Here is an 18,005-nt window from a genome sequence, read left to right as displayed (position 1 = left end):
ACAAACAGGCCCATGTAATACACAGATTAATAAATAACCTTCTGTAAGTTAAAATCATTAACATATGCTATTTAATATGCTATATATATTATATAGCATATGTTAATGATTTTAGAAGATCACTAAAACTGAACTGTAAAACTACTTTGAAAGCAAGTTACACCTAAAAGAGATGACTTTAATGTTTTTGGCTTTTTTAATCATTCCAAGTTTAAATGTTAGAATGGCTTTCAAACTGTGGTACGTGTACTACTAGAGGTATGCGGACTTACTTCATCATCTTCAGCTTAACCTCACGAAAACGGAAATGCTTGAAGTTTCTGCCAACCCGACTCTACATCATAACTTTTCAATCCAGATGGATGAGGAAACCATTATTGCATCCAAAACGGTGAAAAGCCTTGGAGTAACGACTGATGACCAACTAAATTTCTCTGATCACATTTCTAGAACTCCTCGATCTTGCAGACTTGCACTCTATAACATCAGAAAGGTCCAACCCCTCCTATCTGAACATGCAGCTCAACTCCTTGTTCAAGCTCTTGTTCTCTCCAGACTGGACTACTGCAACTCTCTACTAGCCGGGCTTCCAGCTAACTCTATCAAACCTCTTCAGCTGCTTCAGAATGCAGCAGCATGAGTGGTCTTAAATGAATCTAAAAGAGCACATGTCACTCTGCTGCTCATCCGTTTGCACTGGCTGCCAGTTGCTGCTTGCATCAAATACAAAGCTCTGATGTTTGCTTACAAAGCGACTTCTGGCCTTGCTCCTTCTTATCTGCTCTCACTTCTGCAGATCTATGTGCCCTTCAAAAACTTGCGTTCTGTGAATGAACGTCGCCTTATGGTTCCATCCCAAAGAGGGAAGAAATCACTTCCCTGAGCTCTCGCATTCAATCTGCCCAGTTATTGGAATGAACTCCCTAACTGCATCAGAATGGCAGTCACTCACTGTCTTCAAGAAACGACTAAAAACTCAACTATTTAGTCTCCACTTCCCATTCTAATCTGCAATTGCCTCTCTGGTTCTACCGCTAACTGTATTACAAAAATAAAAAATAAAATAAAATACTAATGTTTTGCTTCTTACACTTTACATACCTGAAACTTGCCTACAGCACGTATTAATTGTTGCTTTTATAGTTGTGTAAATTGCTTCCTTGTCCACATTTGTAAGTCGCTTTGGATAAAAGCGTCTGCTAAATGACTAAATGTAAATGTACTTCTAGTGGTACGCGGAGGAATCACTGAGTAATGAAAGAAAAAATGAGTACAATTTTAATCATTTGATGCGTACAATAACACTGATGTGATCAGAATTGGCTGATCTCCCAAAGCCTACGATCAAAGCACTGTGCTCAGAATGTTTTCTTTAGTGCATCTCGTCATCAGCTGCTAAAAATCTATTCAAATGAGGCAGAACTAAAGATAGAGGAGTGGTTTGCTTGCAGAGCAGATCAACGCTAGAGCAGTGGTCCCCAACCCTCGGGCCACAGACCGGCACTAGTCTATAGATCAATAGTACCAGACAATCTGAACAATCATTTATTTTGAAAAATTTTTTTATTTTGAAAAATGACCGTATTCTCTCGTTACATCTCAGTCACTTTAGCATCAACATTTAACCCACAGGGTAGCAAAATGAGTAGGAACTGCACCACGACGTGCTTGCATTCCAGGCGTGCCCAGTTGATAACATCTTAACTTTTCAGAATGCCACTTCGCGAGTCACGTGGTCAAGTTGTCAAATTGTATAAATATGAATATGCCTCGTTTTCGAACTGTGCAGTGCTTTAGCTGCTTAATTTGGCCAACTACACTACTTAATTTCAATACTGGTCATTTTGTTGGTACATGGAGAGACAATAGTTTTGAGGTAGTACATGGTGAAAAAAGTTTGAAAACCACTGTTCTAAATGAATAGGGCTTAGGGGGTATAACTGGGAATAGACACAGTCATGAACTATGCTTCTAACTACAACTCATGAGGTGTAGTTGCTACGATCGTTGGAACGATGGATTTGGGAAAAGCCAAATGACGGAACTTGCAACCTTAGTTGTCTAGCAAGAGTTTTCGGAAACGCACCCCAGAATAGAGTAGTATTAACCATGGTGAGCTGATGAAATGTAATAGATATTGTAATATATCTTGTTTTACTACAGTAAACTGTGGTTTGTGGTAGTGTAATATTCCCTATTACTGTAAAAAAAAATCACTATTTGGAAATTTGGAAATTACTTTAGTTATTATATTACCATTGCAACTTTAAAATTTCCACAACAGATTAAATACATTACTTTACAATAGTATGGTTTAAAAACAGTATAGTAGCATCAATGGGTAGCATAGTTAGCATCACGCAAGTATTTCATTTTTTGTTCATCTTTAATGTTTTATAAATGAACCTCACAAAAAAAATTGTTTTAATCCTTTGTGTTCTATAATACGATGTTATTTTTTCTGTCAAGTGTAGGAAATGTTTGTAACGATTTTGTTCAACCATAATAAATAAATAAATAAATAAGAAGAATGAAAAATAATACATATACCTGAAGTTTATTGTAGTTCTTTTTGAAAACCTCTTTTTTCTGCTGCAAGATGGCTGCAAAGGGTGGAATGTCCAGTCCCATTCCAAGCATGCAATCTGTCTCTCGAATCTGCGTGAGGATCTGTGGGTCAAAGTTTACGAACAGCTGCCCTGTCTCTGGACTCTTGACCAGTAAAGAGGCTTGAAGGCCGGCTTTAACTGCCTCAGTCTATAAAGAGATGGATAAATATTGTATAACTGACTATGTTTAAACACAAATATACTCAATTACTTAAAGTCAGTGAGAAATCAAAATGTGCAATGTTTATTTTGCTAGCTGATTCTTTAGGCTAACAATTAACCATTGCCTTGATTTAAGAATTTTCAGATATTTGGACTAGAAACAAGATAAAAAAGTAAGCTAGAAAATAATTTTTGCAGAGTAATACTTCTTTTGATTTGGCAAGACAACTGACCTGTGCCATCCAGCTATGATGATAAAGCACTTCAAACTCCAGCAGCACTTTGGCCACTCGATTGTAATTTCGAATGATGGGTTTGGCATCTGGAGTGCTGAGTAGTCCAGGCAGCTGCTGGAAGAGATCCATGGGCTCCTGGATGCGACTGTACAGCTGCCGAGCCCACAGGATCTTCCCTGCTGTCGGAGGGAGGTCTGGAGCGATAGGGGGATCGGTTTTCTGTTTGTTGTAAATTCGAGAGATCATCTCAATATCCCTGCCAAAGTTTTGCAGAATCCTCTGATACTTGTCACTGATGCCCAAGTCTGGAATGCCAAGCCTGAGGAAAATGTAAGAAGGGGGAAAAAAAAAGACAGAAGAAAAATGTTAATATATATATTTAAAAAGTAAAAACTAGACTGGTAATTTAAATAGAATAAACAACAATAATTATAAATGATCTTTAAAATTAATACTTAAAAAAATAGTAATAATAATTATATATATATATATATATATATATATATATATATATATATATATATATATATATATATATATATATATATATATATATATATATATATATATATATATATATATATACACACACACACAGTTGAAGTCACAGTTATTCGCCTTTGATTTTTCTTTCCTTTTTTACAATTTGTCTGATAATATTTTTTTCTTCTGGAGGAAGTCTTACTTGTTTTATTCTGGCTAGAATAAAAGCAGCTTTTAATTTTTTAAAAACCATTTTAAGGTCAAAATGATTAGCCCCTTTAAGGTATATATATATATATATATATATATATATATATATATATATATATATATATATATATATATATATATATATATATATATATATATATATATATATATATATATATATATATATTATCGATAGTTTATCCATCATTATACAACAACTTGTCTAATTACCCTAACCTGCCTAGTTAACCTAATTAACCTAGTTAAGCCTTTAAATGCCACTTTAAGCTGTATAGAAGTGTCTTAAAAATATCTAGTAAAATATTATTTACTGTCGTCATGGCAAAGATAAAATAAATCAGTTATTATAAATGAGTTATTAAAACTATTATGTTTAGAAATGTGGTGAAAAAATCTTTATCTTAACTATGCAATGAATAAATAAAATAAATAAATAAAAAAATTATAAATTTGATTAAACACAATACAATTAAATTTAAAACATACTACCAGCATTATTAAAAGAAAAGAAAAAAGAAAAAAAAAAGAAATACAAATAAAATAAAATTATATTAAATAAAATAATAAATAAATTAAAATAAGATTAAATTTAATTGGACATAATAAAATAAAACAAAATAAAATAATGTTATATTATATACTGGTAAATTATCTTTAGAATTAATAGTTAAAAAATAATCATATTAATTAAATAAAATACAAAAAAGAATAATTAAATTAAATAATAAATTAATTATGCAATGAATGAATAAATAAAATAAAATACTATTATATACTGGTAAATTATCTTTAGAATTAATGGTTCAAAAATTGAATAAAATAAAAAAAATTAAAAAAATTTATAAATGGACGGATGCAATAATTGTTAATTGTTAATTATGCAAAGAATAAACAAAATAAATTAATAAAAAATAATTAAATGTATTTAAATTAAACAAAATACAATCAAATAAAATAAAAAATACTACCAGTATTAATTAAATTAAATACTACCAGATAACTATATATTTTTATTATCTTTAGAATTAATAGTTTTAAAATAATCATATTAATTAAATAAAATACACAAATAAAACAATATATAAGGATTCATTAATTAATTATGAAATGAATAAAATTAAATAAAATTTAAAATATATTTTTTTATATATGTACTTTATTTAACTAAGCAAAAATGTCAGACATTACCTTTCAAATTTCTTGAGCACATATAAAGCTCTCTCAGTATTTTGAATTTTGTCAAATGTGTTGTCCATGAAAGTTTTCAGTTGATTCTGAAAAGAAATATCAAATATATTAGCAGTTCCATACAAATAAAAAAAGACCTCAAAACATACTTACATGGAGTTCACTGGTTTGTTTACAAAATTCCTCATAATCTTGGTCAAAGTCAGTCCTCCTTTGGTCCAGGAAGCTGTACTGTTTTTTCTTCATAGTCAGCACAATGGCCTTTACAGGGGACATTACAATCATTTGTATGACACCATCATAGTGGTAAATTTAAAAACAAGACTAACGTCCTGTGCTAATGCGGTAGAGATCATCACTAATGGGCGGGGTTTTTCTCCTCTGGTGACATGTACAAAGGGAAAATGTCAATCAAAGTGTTTCTGCGGACTTATGTTTTTAAGAATTGTGATTATTAATAAAAAAATGTTTATACATTTTTCCCCATTAGAAGCTGGTTATACTGTATTCGCAGATCGTTGCCTCACAACTGTGTTTAACCCTCTTGTAAAATGGATTTGTGGATTATAGATCCCCTTTAAACAAAGGAAGAAATAAAACTGTTTATAAAAATACCTGTATATGCGCGGACAAAGCCTAATTCTGCCTTCACACCAGATGCAGATGAAATGTCAAGCGTGAGTGATTAACATGTTACATCAATGCAAAGTAGCGAATAGACATCCTGTGGTGCAATTTGCGTGGATGAGGTTGCATGAATGACGTGATTCGCAAATAAAGCTGTGCGAATTGAGCGTTTGATGGATCGCTCTAGTTGGATAATCTCAACTTCAGCGGACATTCGCACTGCATTAACCAATCAGGAGCTTTCTCTTGTAGGGGTGTGATTATGATGTAGTGCCTGTTGTTGGTGTCCTGAAGGGAAATGTTCTTGCCAAAACTGGACAACAGTTCATCAATCTGGGCTTGTTTCAGTCAGAAGCACAGCTGAAATCCTCTATCATCCAGGTACAGTTTCTGGAGGAGTTGATAAACTCACATAGCTGCGTGCACCTAGTGGACTCAGGCATGGTGCCGAAGAAATCTACACTATTTTTCAGCCCTCCTAAAGCACGGCTACTATCTCACATGCATCATAGACAAAAATTGCCCTCTGCGCAATGTGATAATACCTCAAAATTTTACCCTTTAGCAGTCACAAGACTGAAACCTCAGGTTTAAGGCAGTATTTATGTCTCATCACAAAGGGGCAAACAAAATAGATCAATCATTGCACAACCTACAGTTTTATCTGTTGTCTTTTGCTAGTACCCAATTTAAATGTAAGATTTTGGAAACCAAATCTAAATTTAGCAGGAATTGTTGGTAGAACATTATTCTAAACAGGCAGCGAGTGAACAAAGGCTGAATATGCAGCAGGAGTGGTCCCGTGTGGAATAAAACCTCACGGGAGCAGGTGGTAATGAGACTTAAAAATCAGTCCTGAGCAGACCTCTATTTGGGCTTGGCCACTTGTAGTTCCAGTGAAAGGAACTCTTGATGCTTCAGCATACTAAGACATTTTGGACAATTTCATGCTCCCAATTTTGTGGGTGGCACCTTGTTGCTCTAACATCAGCAACAAAGCTATAGTCACCGGGCAGACAAAAGCCCTGCCTATGATGCAAATCCGCATCAATTATGAATTGAATTTGACACATGAATGAAGCTAATTTGATGCACGAATGAAGTGAGTAAACTTAAAATGTGCCAATAGTGTGATTTATTCGTCTGTGCCGCGTCTGGTGTGAACACAGCATAAGGGTCAAGAAACCTTTCCATATAAAAAAAAAAAGAAAACAGAAACCTACCAAGCTCTTGCACTAAATTCCAAAAGTCCTCTGAAGAGATATGATAAAATTACAGTAAAAAAAAATTCTTCCCCTCCACCATAGCTCATATACTTTCTTTCCAGTGGATAGTTTGTGGACTTGGAATTAGAACAGGAAAGTGATAGGACAGAATATTCATTTTCGAGATAATGATTCCTGCATGGCCTCTTGTTACAACAACCAGCCAATTTTGTAGCGAAAGATTTCCCGGTTGAAAAGATAAATATTCAGTCATGTGCTACAGCAGTGCTCATCTGTGTGTATCAGACCAATGTAAATGCCCAGAGGAGCAGTTTATTTTAAAATATTCATTGACTCCTACAGACTGTCAACTTTCACAAAGAACAGAAGTTAGCGATAGATCTTTATCAGCTTTTGTTCAATTATTCAGTGCTCCTGAAGCATCGAGTCCTCTGGGCCTGAACTTTGTTTCCATGGACACAAAAATGAGAGTGAATAAATAAACTTGTGACCGGAATAAAGAGAGGTGATGAATGTTAATGGACTCACGGTGCAACAATACTAGGTTAAAGCGACAGGTAACATTTGCCCTTTCATGCAAATCCAGGACTGGCCTGAAGCCTAAATCATGACCTCCGTTATTATTAAAATAAGCCTCACATGATGTTAGATCAGTATGAAAGGGCAATTTCTACTTAAGTTGAAGTTAAAGACATAACGTTAGCTTCCATGCTGGTTCATGCTTCATGCTGAGACATGCAGTAAGTTTAAAACACATTATGTCTTTACAGTTACCTCCCATTTGCCCTGCATATCTGCTGTCTGTCAACAGAAGGCAGCGGAGAGAACAAAAACCACTTAGTCCATGCTAACTACAGTCAAGCAATGCTTGTTTATGGAATCTAACTTCTATCACAATTATATGTGCACCTAAAAAGAGGCAACTGTATACAGCATATATTGTATATACTCAACTCCTGGAGGGCCGCAGCTCAGCACGGTTTTGCTCTAACCCAAACAAAGCTTATCTAACTAATCAAGGTGTTCAAAAAAGTCTTGAACACCTTGATTAGTTGGATCAGCTGTGTTTGATTAGGGTTGAAGCAAAACTGTGCAAAGGTGCAGCCCTCCAGGAATTGAGTTTGAGACCTATGGCTAAGGGGTATAGATGAGTAAATGATTATTCTGAGAGACGTAATTTGATATTAAACAAAATGAAAGATTGTTCTTTCTCTGAGATACACTATATTTCCAAGGGTTTTGGGACAGCCCTCCAAATCAATTCAAATCACAGATGTACAGGGCTTAATTTATGCTGGAACAAGCCGGATCCGGATCAGGCACCTCTGAAATCTGATTCAGTACTTCATTTTACTGATCCCCCTCCTCACATGCACCCCCGCCCCACTCTTCACTTTCTTCTGCGACTCCCTAACCCTCATGACTTTCATCCGCATCCTCCTCTGGTAACACGCCGGATGCGATACCCCGATCTGTTCCAGTGACCAAATGCTAAGGAAAAGTCAATAGCTACAGATCTCCCCACTACATATGGGCTTCAAATGCACTCCAGAACGGTGAGTAGAGAGTTTCATTGGAATGGGAATTCATAGCTGAGTATCTGCATTCAAACATTACATCACCAAGTGCAACACAAAGTGTTGTATGCATGGTGTAAGTGGTGTAAAACACACCCCACTGGACTGGTGTTCTCTGGATGGCCAATCGCACATCCTTGTCTGGCAATCTGATGGTTGTGTCTGGGTTATGCGGTTGCCAGGAAAGTAATACTTGCCTGACAGTATTGTGCCAAGTGAAAAGTTTTTCTGGGAGGGTTAGGGTGTGGAGTTGTTTTTAAGGGGTAGGGCTTAGAGGTTTGCATCTGACCCGATTTCTTGCACGGTAATAAATTTCTGAATAAAACATGGTAGCGGTCGATAACTCTGGTGTAATTTAAATGGAAGCGCGTGGTCCAACAATATAGCATTCCCGAGTCCCGACATTATTTCGGAACAACATATCTAGGATTTTCTCATTCTTATTGAGCACAGGTACTGCCAGTGCTCACGACTGAACACATGACCAGTGCTTTCTTTGTCTGTATGTGCATCATCTGGATAACTGTACTTAGAGAGGGTTTTTCCAACATGGGAGAGCAAAATAAAGATGTGCTGTTCTTCATCTTGCATTAGAAAACAGTCAGTTTACTGTTAGGAAACCCACATCACGCAAGCCTGAAGTATGGGAGTCTTTTTAATACATCATAGACAAAAATTGCCCTCTGTGCAATGTGATAATACCTCAAAGTTTTACCCTTTAGCAGTCACAAGACTGAAACCTCAGGTTTAAGGGAGTATTCATGTCTCATCACAAAGGGGCAAACAAAATTGATTTTTAGCCTATACAATTGCACAACCTACAGTTTTATCTGTTATCTTTTGCTAATACCCAATTTAAATGTAAGATTTTGGAAACCAAATCTAAATTTAGCAGGAATTGTTGGTAGAACATTATTCTAAACAGGCAGCGAGTGAACAAAGGCTGAATATACAGCAGGAGTAGTCGGGTGTGGAATAAAACCTCACGGGAGCAGGTGGTAATGGGACTAAAAAATCAGTCCTGCGCAGACCTCTATTTGGGCTTGGCCACTTGTAGTTCCAGTGAAAGGAACTCTTGATGCTTCAGCATACTAAGACATTTTGGACAATTTCATGCTCCCAATTTTGTGGGTGGCACCTTGTTGCTCTAACATGACCGCACACCAGCTTACAAAGCAAGGTTCATAAAAAACATTCATCAGCAAGCTTGGTGTGGATGGACTTGACTGGCCACCACAGAGCCCTGACCACAACCTGATATTTGACATACTTATGATCTTTGGGATAAATTAGAATGGAGAATGTAAGCCAGGTCCACCAACCAACATCAGTTTCTGACTTCACTTCTAGACAAAACGGTCAAAAATACTTGTGGAAAGCATTCCAAGGCAAGATGAAGCAGTTATAACAGCAAAGTGCAGACTAATTTTATATTAAACCCATATGCATGTAAAAGCAGATGTCCCAAAACTTTTGACAACGTAGTGCATATCTACAGCAGGTAAAATACGTATTGAACACGTCACAATTTTTCCTGGTAAATATATTCAACCCAGGCTCATTATTAATATGTATCCCTACATACATTTCTACGAAATACGTTTCAGGAGGTGTTTTTTTTTTTTTTTTTTTTTTGCAGTTTTTGTTTTTGAAAATTCAATTCAATTCAGCTTTATTTGTATAGCGCTTTTACAATGTAGATTGTGTCAAAGCAGCTTCACATGAATGGTCACAGTAACTGGATCAGGGTAGTTCCGTTTTTAGTGTTTAAGTTCAGCTCAGTTTAGCTCAGTTCAGTGTGGTTTGAAGTCTTTATTGAGAGTCCAAACACTGAAGAGCAAATTCATCGATGAGTAGCTTTTCAGATCCTGAACCATGCAAGCCAGTGGCGACAGCGGAGGGGGAAAAAAAAACTTCACCAATAGGAGAGTGAAGAAAAAAAACCTTGAGAGAACCAGACTCAGTTCGGCACGACCATTTTAATTTCTCCGCTGGCCAAAAGTCTTGTGCAGAGCTGCAGTCTCAGCAGTGGAGGCTGGAAGCTGGCCTCAGCGAAGACTCGTCTGTCCCTGGAGCGTCACAGGAATCAGTCTCATGCTCTCCACTCCCCCATGACCAACAGCGCAGCAGCTCAGGATACGACCTGGTCCCGGATATGGACACCAGAATCTGCTGTGTATGATTTTTAAGATCTCAAATTTCTCTTGCGACTGGCATTCACGCCTGCTGTACTCTCATAAAACCAGAGGCCGCTGTCGACTGACTGACCAAACAAACCCCCCACCCACTGCCTTCCCTAAATCCAACAGATAGTGTTTGCAAAAGGACTGATTAACCCGCCCACCACCTTCACTAAACTCAACCGATAGTATTTACAAAAGCAATCCAGAAAAAAATCCCTCACGGCAACCTGATTTTTACCACGTTTTTAGATTTTACCATGTTCTTTATTTTACTTTTTGCCTTTAGTTTTTGTGTCACCTGCCTTCTGGAACCATTCTTTGCTGGACTCTAATCCCGTTGTCGCAGTCAACTCCTCTCTGCGTCTAAAGTCCACCAACATATGGTCAGCTGGAAGCACCCTACCGTACCTGTCATACCACCCTGCAGTGTTTGTGTTAAAGACGAAATGCAGCCTAATGCCTTATTCACACTAGCAGCAACTTTGTAGCTGCCTGTCTCTCTGGATGGCAATCTGCTGCAAACTCTGGTCTGTGTAGGTCACTGAGTAAGCCGATATAGGATCACATGAGCTCTACTGGTGCTCCTATTGGCTGTCGCTCAAGAAAGTCGCTCTTCATTTGCATAAAGTTAAAAGATTCTCAACTTTGTGTCTCTGCACGACACACCCAACTGGTCACCAACAGCCGCTTGCGTAGACGGAGGTCACCGGAAACCGCTCACTCTACGTTTAAATAAACAGTCGCTTGTCGAGTTGTCACTGCGAGTGCTCGTAATGTGAATGAGGCTATACGTAGCTCTAGATATATAATTCGTGCTCTTCAGAAATGTACACTGGGGTATGTTTTCACAATGAGCCTGTGTTGAATATATTCTAAATGTGCGGCTGACTTTACATTTAGTTAAAAACTCAAACAATCCAAACACACAAATAAACCAAGCCTTTTATATCAGAATTTATGTTCTGTGTAATAATAATAAAATAATAAAAGGAGACAGTCCTGAATAACTTAAATGTATTTAAAACTTTATATCAATACGCCTCTTTTATGAAGAATGCAGTTGCACACATAGTTCAGGTGTGATTTAGTGTCATACTTCAGCAGTCTTCAAATCTTGAGTTCTGTAGGTCTCGTCTATCAACTCTGATCTTTAGTCCTTTTTTTTATTATTGGAATGAAGTCAGGTGATTGGCTGGGCCATTCTAGCAGCTTTATTTTCTTTCTCTGAAACCATTTGAGAGTTTTCTAGGCTGTGTTTGGGATCATTGTCAGTTAGTTTTGTTTTCTTGGTATGTACGAATTGCTTGTTGTTGTTACTTACAACTGATCAGCCGCCCCTTTAAAATATGTATGTTTTTCTGAGAAAAATAGGGACTTGTTCAATACTAAATATACATACAAAACAAGAATGTTGTGTACAAAAGGTTTTAGGCCCCTGCTGTAATGTAAGTCATGCTATTTTACCCATTTCATAGGTTTAACATTACATTATTGCCTCATAAAAACGAACTTAACTAGAAACGTCAGCTATATAATACCAGTCAAGGTAGACTTACAAATTCAGGAAAAAAGGGTCATAATATACTTTAGATTTGTCCATGTAAAGCAGAAATATTATCCAAAAGTGTTCTAATTTAACAGTATTCACTACATAGGACTTACAAATTGCCATTATGAACAGTGTATTACAATGATCTTAATAAATTCTAATTATACCCCCTACTGGGTATAATATATCTGTGAATGTTACAATGACCGGTCAGACTGAGGTCTTTGACTACCTTTATATTAAATCTCAGGTTATACAGTTCTTTTAGTTCACTAACAAATGCCTGCTCCAAATGAAACATTTATATAACGCTATAGAAAGCAGCCTTCAGTAATTACGCTATTATCTTGTAGGTAAGTTCTTTTGTCTTGTGTGCAAATCTAAAAATAGGCCACCCTGATTACTATGTCCCTGGACGTGATACCTGAAATCTGGTTGCCATGGTTTCCAGTCCCTCAATTTTGGAGTCCTGCAGGGCATTGTAGGTGGTAATGGTGCTAAACAGGTTTAGGATTTTGCTCAGTCGTCGCTGAAATGTGTCAAACTTGCCGAAGATGTACATTTCACTAAAGTCAAACTGACGCTCCGACGGATTCTCCTCCAGCTTCTGTTTGGTTTTTTGGAAATATTTCTGGTATTCCTGAAACATTGAACATACATATTTGTTTGCATTTTATTTATGTAGCAGGCACTTTTGATAAGCAACTACCAATAGATTATACATTAACTACATTTACATGGACATCAGTAATGCTATTATTTGCCTTAATCTGAAGACAATAATAAGGTTGTTTATATGAGTTCCTTTTTGAATGTTCCTTTCATGATCCATTTTACATGTTATAGCACATAATTCCACACGCTATCCACATTTCTTCTGGAGTTTCATGTCATTTCAGATGTTTCCTTTTTCATTTGTTGACTTTAACAGTAGTTTGGCACTTTCATTTTCATTTAGGGACATTTCATGCATGCCACCCGTGACAAAAGAGATATTGGATGTGAGTATGAACTGCTGGAAGAATGTTGTTTTAATGGAATTTGATACAGCACGCTGTATGGGGAACAAATCCTGTCGCAAAATGTGCTGAAAATCTTACACGACAGTAGTAGCTTGACTGCATCTTAATTCGGCTTCTGTTTAGTATGATTATGACTTTAGTCATATTAGGGTCATCATAAATTGCTGTTTACATGATAGACTCTTAATCAGAGTATTGTCTTAGAGTGCTTTCACATCTGTCGTTTGGTTTACTTCAGGGGTCTCAAACTCAATTTACCTGGGGGCCGCAGGAGGCAAAGTCTGGGTGAGGCTGGGCCGTATAAGGGATCAAATGTCATTATTAACAGTTTTAATTATTTCTTCTGAACATGAAGTGTCCTGAACATTAATAGAACATTGAGTGAAGATTATGAACAGTTCTTCTGAACATGGCATCTTTTGCCTACTCCTTGCTGCCAGAGACTTGACAGCGCTTCTTCTCACAAATCTGAACCACATTTGGCTTTAGAGCGGAAGCAGTTGAGACCCTCAGTATGGCTTGAAGATGATCATCATTAAGTCTAGACCTGTACTTTGACTTATTGAAGTCCTAGGGAAAAAAGTGGGGGAACTCACTCCAAACTTCCATTCCCTCACCTAAAAAAAGGCGTATATATGTATAAATAAAACACCCCCACCCCACTCCAGTCACATCAGTCTGTACCAGTCTGTATCTACCTATAATATATATAAGATGCAGGCTGTAGCTAGGTAGGTGGCATGCTGCAGATAGGTAGCTAAGTGGCAGGCAGGGGCGGGAACAGCTTATCTTGGTTCTGGCCGGCGCGAGTTCCCTCCTAAACACTTCCCGCCCGTCACAGCCTCTAACAAAGGGGCGGGGTGCGTGGTGACGTCACCGGCATCCCCGCCCCTTTGTTTACACGGCGGGCGGGGAATGCCAGTGACCTCTGTGTACGGATAGAATCAGCGGAGCGGGGAGCACTCTCTGATTCTGTCAGTGTACAGCGGTCAGCGCGGGCCACAAAATATTGCACTGAGGGCCGCAAATGGCCCGCGGGCCGCGAGTTTGAGACCCCTGGTTTACTTGTTCCGGACAAAGGGCAACATATAATACATTGTAGCTTTTCTCTGCCGATCTTTTTTGATCCTTTTCTAACCACAGTGATTGCTTTGGTCTGAACCAGCTGAAAAGAACAAAAACCCTGTCATGTGACAAAATCCACATCACTCACTGGCCAGATATTATTGAAAGTATTTCCTAAGCTGCTTTTCAATTGGTCAGAATTAACATGCGGGAATTGCCAATGGAACTCCCGCAAGAAAACAAACCGGCAGACACAAAATGTCACTTATTACTATGGAGGGATGACTACGCTGGCTGATTGTATCCCTGGTCATATTATACTATAGTTTGTACTCTGTAAAACCCAAAAAGTTAAGATAACTTAAACAATTTGAGGAAACCGATTGCAACAAACCATGTCAGTTTAAAAACTAATCCTAATGAGTACTGTGAACTTAATCCATTTAAGTAAGCGAAGCAATTTGAGCACAGTAAACCTTAATTAATGAAGAGAACTCATACCAACAGTACTGTAAAACCCAATAAGTTAAGTCAACTAAAATAATTTGAGGAAACCGATTGCAACAAAAGCATTTGAGTTAAAAAAACTAATCTATATGAGTACTTTGAACTTACTCCATTATAGTTGAAGAAATGAGGTGTTTAATTAGTTCAAAGTGTTCAAAACTCTTTTTAAATAAGTAGAATTAACTTCCTGTAAATTTTTAAGTTAACTACAATTTAATATTGACATTGAGTTGACTGTTGGGTTGTACACATCACTTTAGACAAACTATACATTTCGAGAATAAAGCGTGACTGCTGGAAAACAATGTTTTAATGCATTGCAAATGGCGAAGGCACATCGCAAATCACTTTAGCAGGGGGTGTGAATTAATTTAGCTAAACTGCGACATGGTCATCTTCCGGAAATATTACCAATGATTCATCTGGTCCGCTTTTGGTACGCACTCAAGTGCGATTGCTACATTCACAGCTGAACTCTAGTGCGATGGATGATGGACGATGGCATCGTCTATCGCCCCAACCTTACATCTCTGCATTTAAAACAACATAACTCTGCTAATAACACTTAATGACAGTTACCATAGTCATGCATAAAATCTCCTCATATCATGTCATGATTATAAAGGTGTCGGCAGTAAAACTTCAATTAAAGTGATACTGATTATTTTTAGGTATCAGAAACAAGAAGAAAAATTTACAGTTTATATCTTTGCAAGGTCATGACATATCGAAAACTAACTCTATTAAAACAATAACCAGTATTATTTGTGCTTTGAGGTGTCTGAATCATTCATTTTGAAGTAAGATTACTTAGCTATCACGTCTGTCCAGTCTATTGTAGGTAACTGAGCAGATAAATTACCAGCGTTTGTTAGCTCTACAAGGTCATGACATTAATAGTGAAAGCAAACTGTAAAACACCTGACAGCTTTAATTACAATCACACAAGCCTCATGCGGACACTTATAAAAATGTTCAAATCGTCTTTCTATGGGATTATCTTTCCCTATGAACAGCAGAGCCTTGGAGCTTAGGAAAACCTGTCTCTTGGCAAAACGGACTAGACAGACGCAGAAGAAGTAAGATGGATTAAGGTTAAGTGTCACATTTTATGGTATCTAGACCTTGATCAGTAAAAATAAACACGTCCTGCAGCTAAATGTCATATCATACTGTACCTGATTCAAGCGAATAGCAGCTTTGAGTTTCTCAGATACCACTTCCTGCGGCTGATCCCAGATGGTTGCTGAGCCATTATTGGTGATATAAGCCTTACAGGCGGTGATCATTTGATTTGTAACCTTGGGAGAGAGATAACATTGCCGGTTTGGAGTATTAAGTCTTGGAAATTGAATTTGGGTAACGTTGGTGTCAGCTCACTCTTACCTTGACAAAAAGGGAAGTGATTTTCTCTGAGGTGTTGTAGTAGCGAGAGATACTATGTATCATGCGAATTGCATTTATAAGCCCAGGAATAGCTTCCACCATTGAAACCTATATATAGAGAGACGCACCAAGAAGATAATATCACAAGATTTAATAAAGTCTTCATCATAAACCTTTCAAAAATCAGTTTCTGTAGAACAACATTGCTATTACCAACACAGGCTCATTCTGATTATATAACCCTACGTATATAGATTTCTGGAAAGCACCAAATACATCCCAGGAGCTATGTTTTTGTTTTGTTTTTTTCAGGTTTTTGTTTTCACGAATCCACCACAGGCTGCTATGTACACTTTTTGAGATTTCAAATTTCTCAGGCCATTCGTGCCTGCTGTTCACACATAATTCCACCAGAGGTCGCTGTCTACTGACTGACTGACCGACTGATAGATACAGACATCCCAAGTTGGGAAAAGTAATTTCCGGGGGATACAGAGTTGATTTGCGGGAGGTAGCGGGAGAGTGGGTGCCTGAAGCAACGTATCTGAGTAGGGGCGTGTGCGTGCGAGAGACGTACCTGAAGAGAGGTGTGGGTGAGTTGCACGATACGTACCTGAAGAGCTAGGAGGGATGCAGTAGAAAGGGATGTGCAACATATTTAAGGACCGGGCGGGAGACGCACGATTTCCGGGAGATTATCACTCATTTGCAGGCATTCGGGAGTCTCTATGCATTTGCGGGATACTCCCGCAACTTCCCCCACTCACCCCTTCTCTAAACCCAACCGATGATGTTTTAAAAAGCACCGATTGACCAGCGGCCACCCACTTCTCTAAACGCAACCCACCGTGTTTTGAAAAGCAATCCAGATAAGGAAAAATTGGTTGGTTCTGTTTGGTCCATTTGCGGGCCTGTCCGCTACACTACTGGTCATACAGTCCCTCTGGCTACATATTTTGTGATCTCCAGAAATGTATATAAGGCTACTTTTTTAAAAATGAGTTTATGTTGGCTATTACAAACAAAAAATACAGTAGGACTGCACAATATATTGCAAAATTATTGTTATTGCGATAATAGTATGTGCAATATAACTAAATGTGTTTATCTAAATTTGATCAATCAGACTGGTCCTTACTATCTTTATCCCCACCCCTCAGTAGATGCTGTTCTGCTATTGGCTGGAGAAGCCAAAATGCAAACCCAGAGCTGAACAAAACACTTATGCTGCGAGTTGAGACAAATGAGAAAAATGACAACAGCCAATCAGAGCTAGAATATCTATTTTGAGATTTTCGCTCATTCATAGGGCCCTATCATATACCTGGCGCAATAAGGCGCAAGACGTGTTTGGCTTGATTTGTTGTTATTCTCAGACCAGCTCAACTGTAATTTTCACATTTTGCACCATGTTGTTTATATAGCAAATCCATTTGCTCCACTTTGTGGAATCATGGGTGTGCTGGTCTAGAAAGGAGGTGTGTTAAAGCGCATTGTCAGCACATTGCTATTTTGAGGAACTGAAATAGACAGCACCGTTGACCAACTAAAAGCTGGTCTAAAATTCAGCACAAAGCATATTAGTTTTGCGCCTATGCGGGTCCAAACACTTACACATTACTTAATACACACAGGATGTACAGCAATACACAAATAACCTTAAAATGAAATACACATATGAAAATATTAAAGGATTAAAACGTTACCAAATTTTTTTTATTTTCTACATAAATTTAAAAAACAAACACTGCCTTCATGCCTTTGCTTTTTTTAGTTTATTCATGAAAATTTGAATTTGTATAATGTTATTATTAGCAGTTTTAATTATTATATGAATATTTATATTTGTTTAATAAAAACGAGTTTAGATTTGTCCACCTGTCGCGTTTTGGAGACAAATGCATCACCACATGGGGCATAAGAATAGGACATAAGTTTGGATATAACTTTTCTG

The 18,005-nt window shown here is 37.4% G+C and overlaps 1 protein-coding gene across 3 annotated transcripts in view; it reads right to left on the bottom strand.

Annotated features, from left to right (window-relative positions):
• dnah5 (dynein, axonemal, heavy chain 5) overlaps window positions 1–18,005 on the bottom strand; it is a 233,694-nt gene that overhangs the window by 184,909 nt on the left and 30,780 nt on the right. For 2 of the 3 annotated variants that reach the window (XM_087286533.1, XM_087286534.1), the window contains exons 9-15: window positions 16,052–16,159; window positions 15,844–15,966; window positions 12,496–12,711; window positions 5,063–5,170; window positions 4,910–4,995; window positions 3,005–3,326; window positions 2,551–2,757 (exon numbers count right to left, since the gene is read on the bottom strand). In XM_087286533.1, the coding sequence (XP_087142659.1) occupies window positions 2,551–2,757; window positions 3,005–3,326; window positions 4,910–4,995; window positions 5,063–5,170; window positions 12,496–12,711; window positions 15,844–15,966; window positions 16,052–16,159 (1,170 nt within the window). Of the gene's footprint in view, window positions 1–2,550; window positions 2,758–3,004; window positions 3,327–4,909; window positions 4,996–5,062; window positions 5,171–7,536; window positions 7,564–12,495; window positions 12,712–15,843; window positions 15,967–16,051; window positions 16,160–18,005 lie in introns of all 3 variants that reach the window. The other variant, XM_087286532.1, reaches the window with a different exon arrangement.

The sequence above is a fragment of the Danio rerio genome, chromosome 16 (genome assembly GCF_052040795.2).
Source record: "Danio rerio strain M-AB ecotype USA chromosome 16, GRCz13ab, whole genome shotgun sequence".
Classification (NCBI taxonomy): Eukaryota; Metazoa; Chordata; class Actinopteri; order Cypriniformes; family Danionidae; genus Danio; species Danio rerio.
This window is presented reverse-complemented; position numbering and strand designations above follow the sequence as displayed.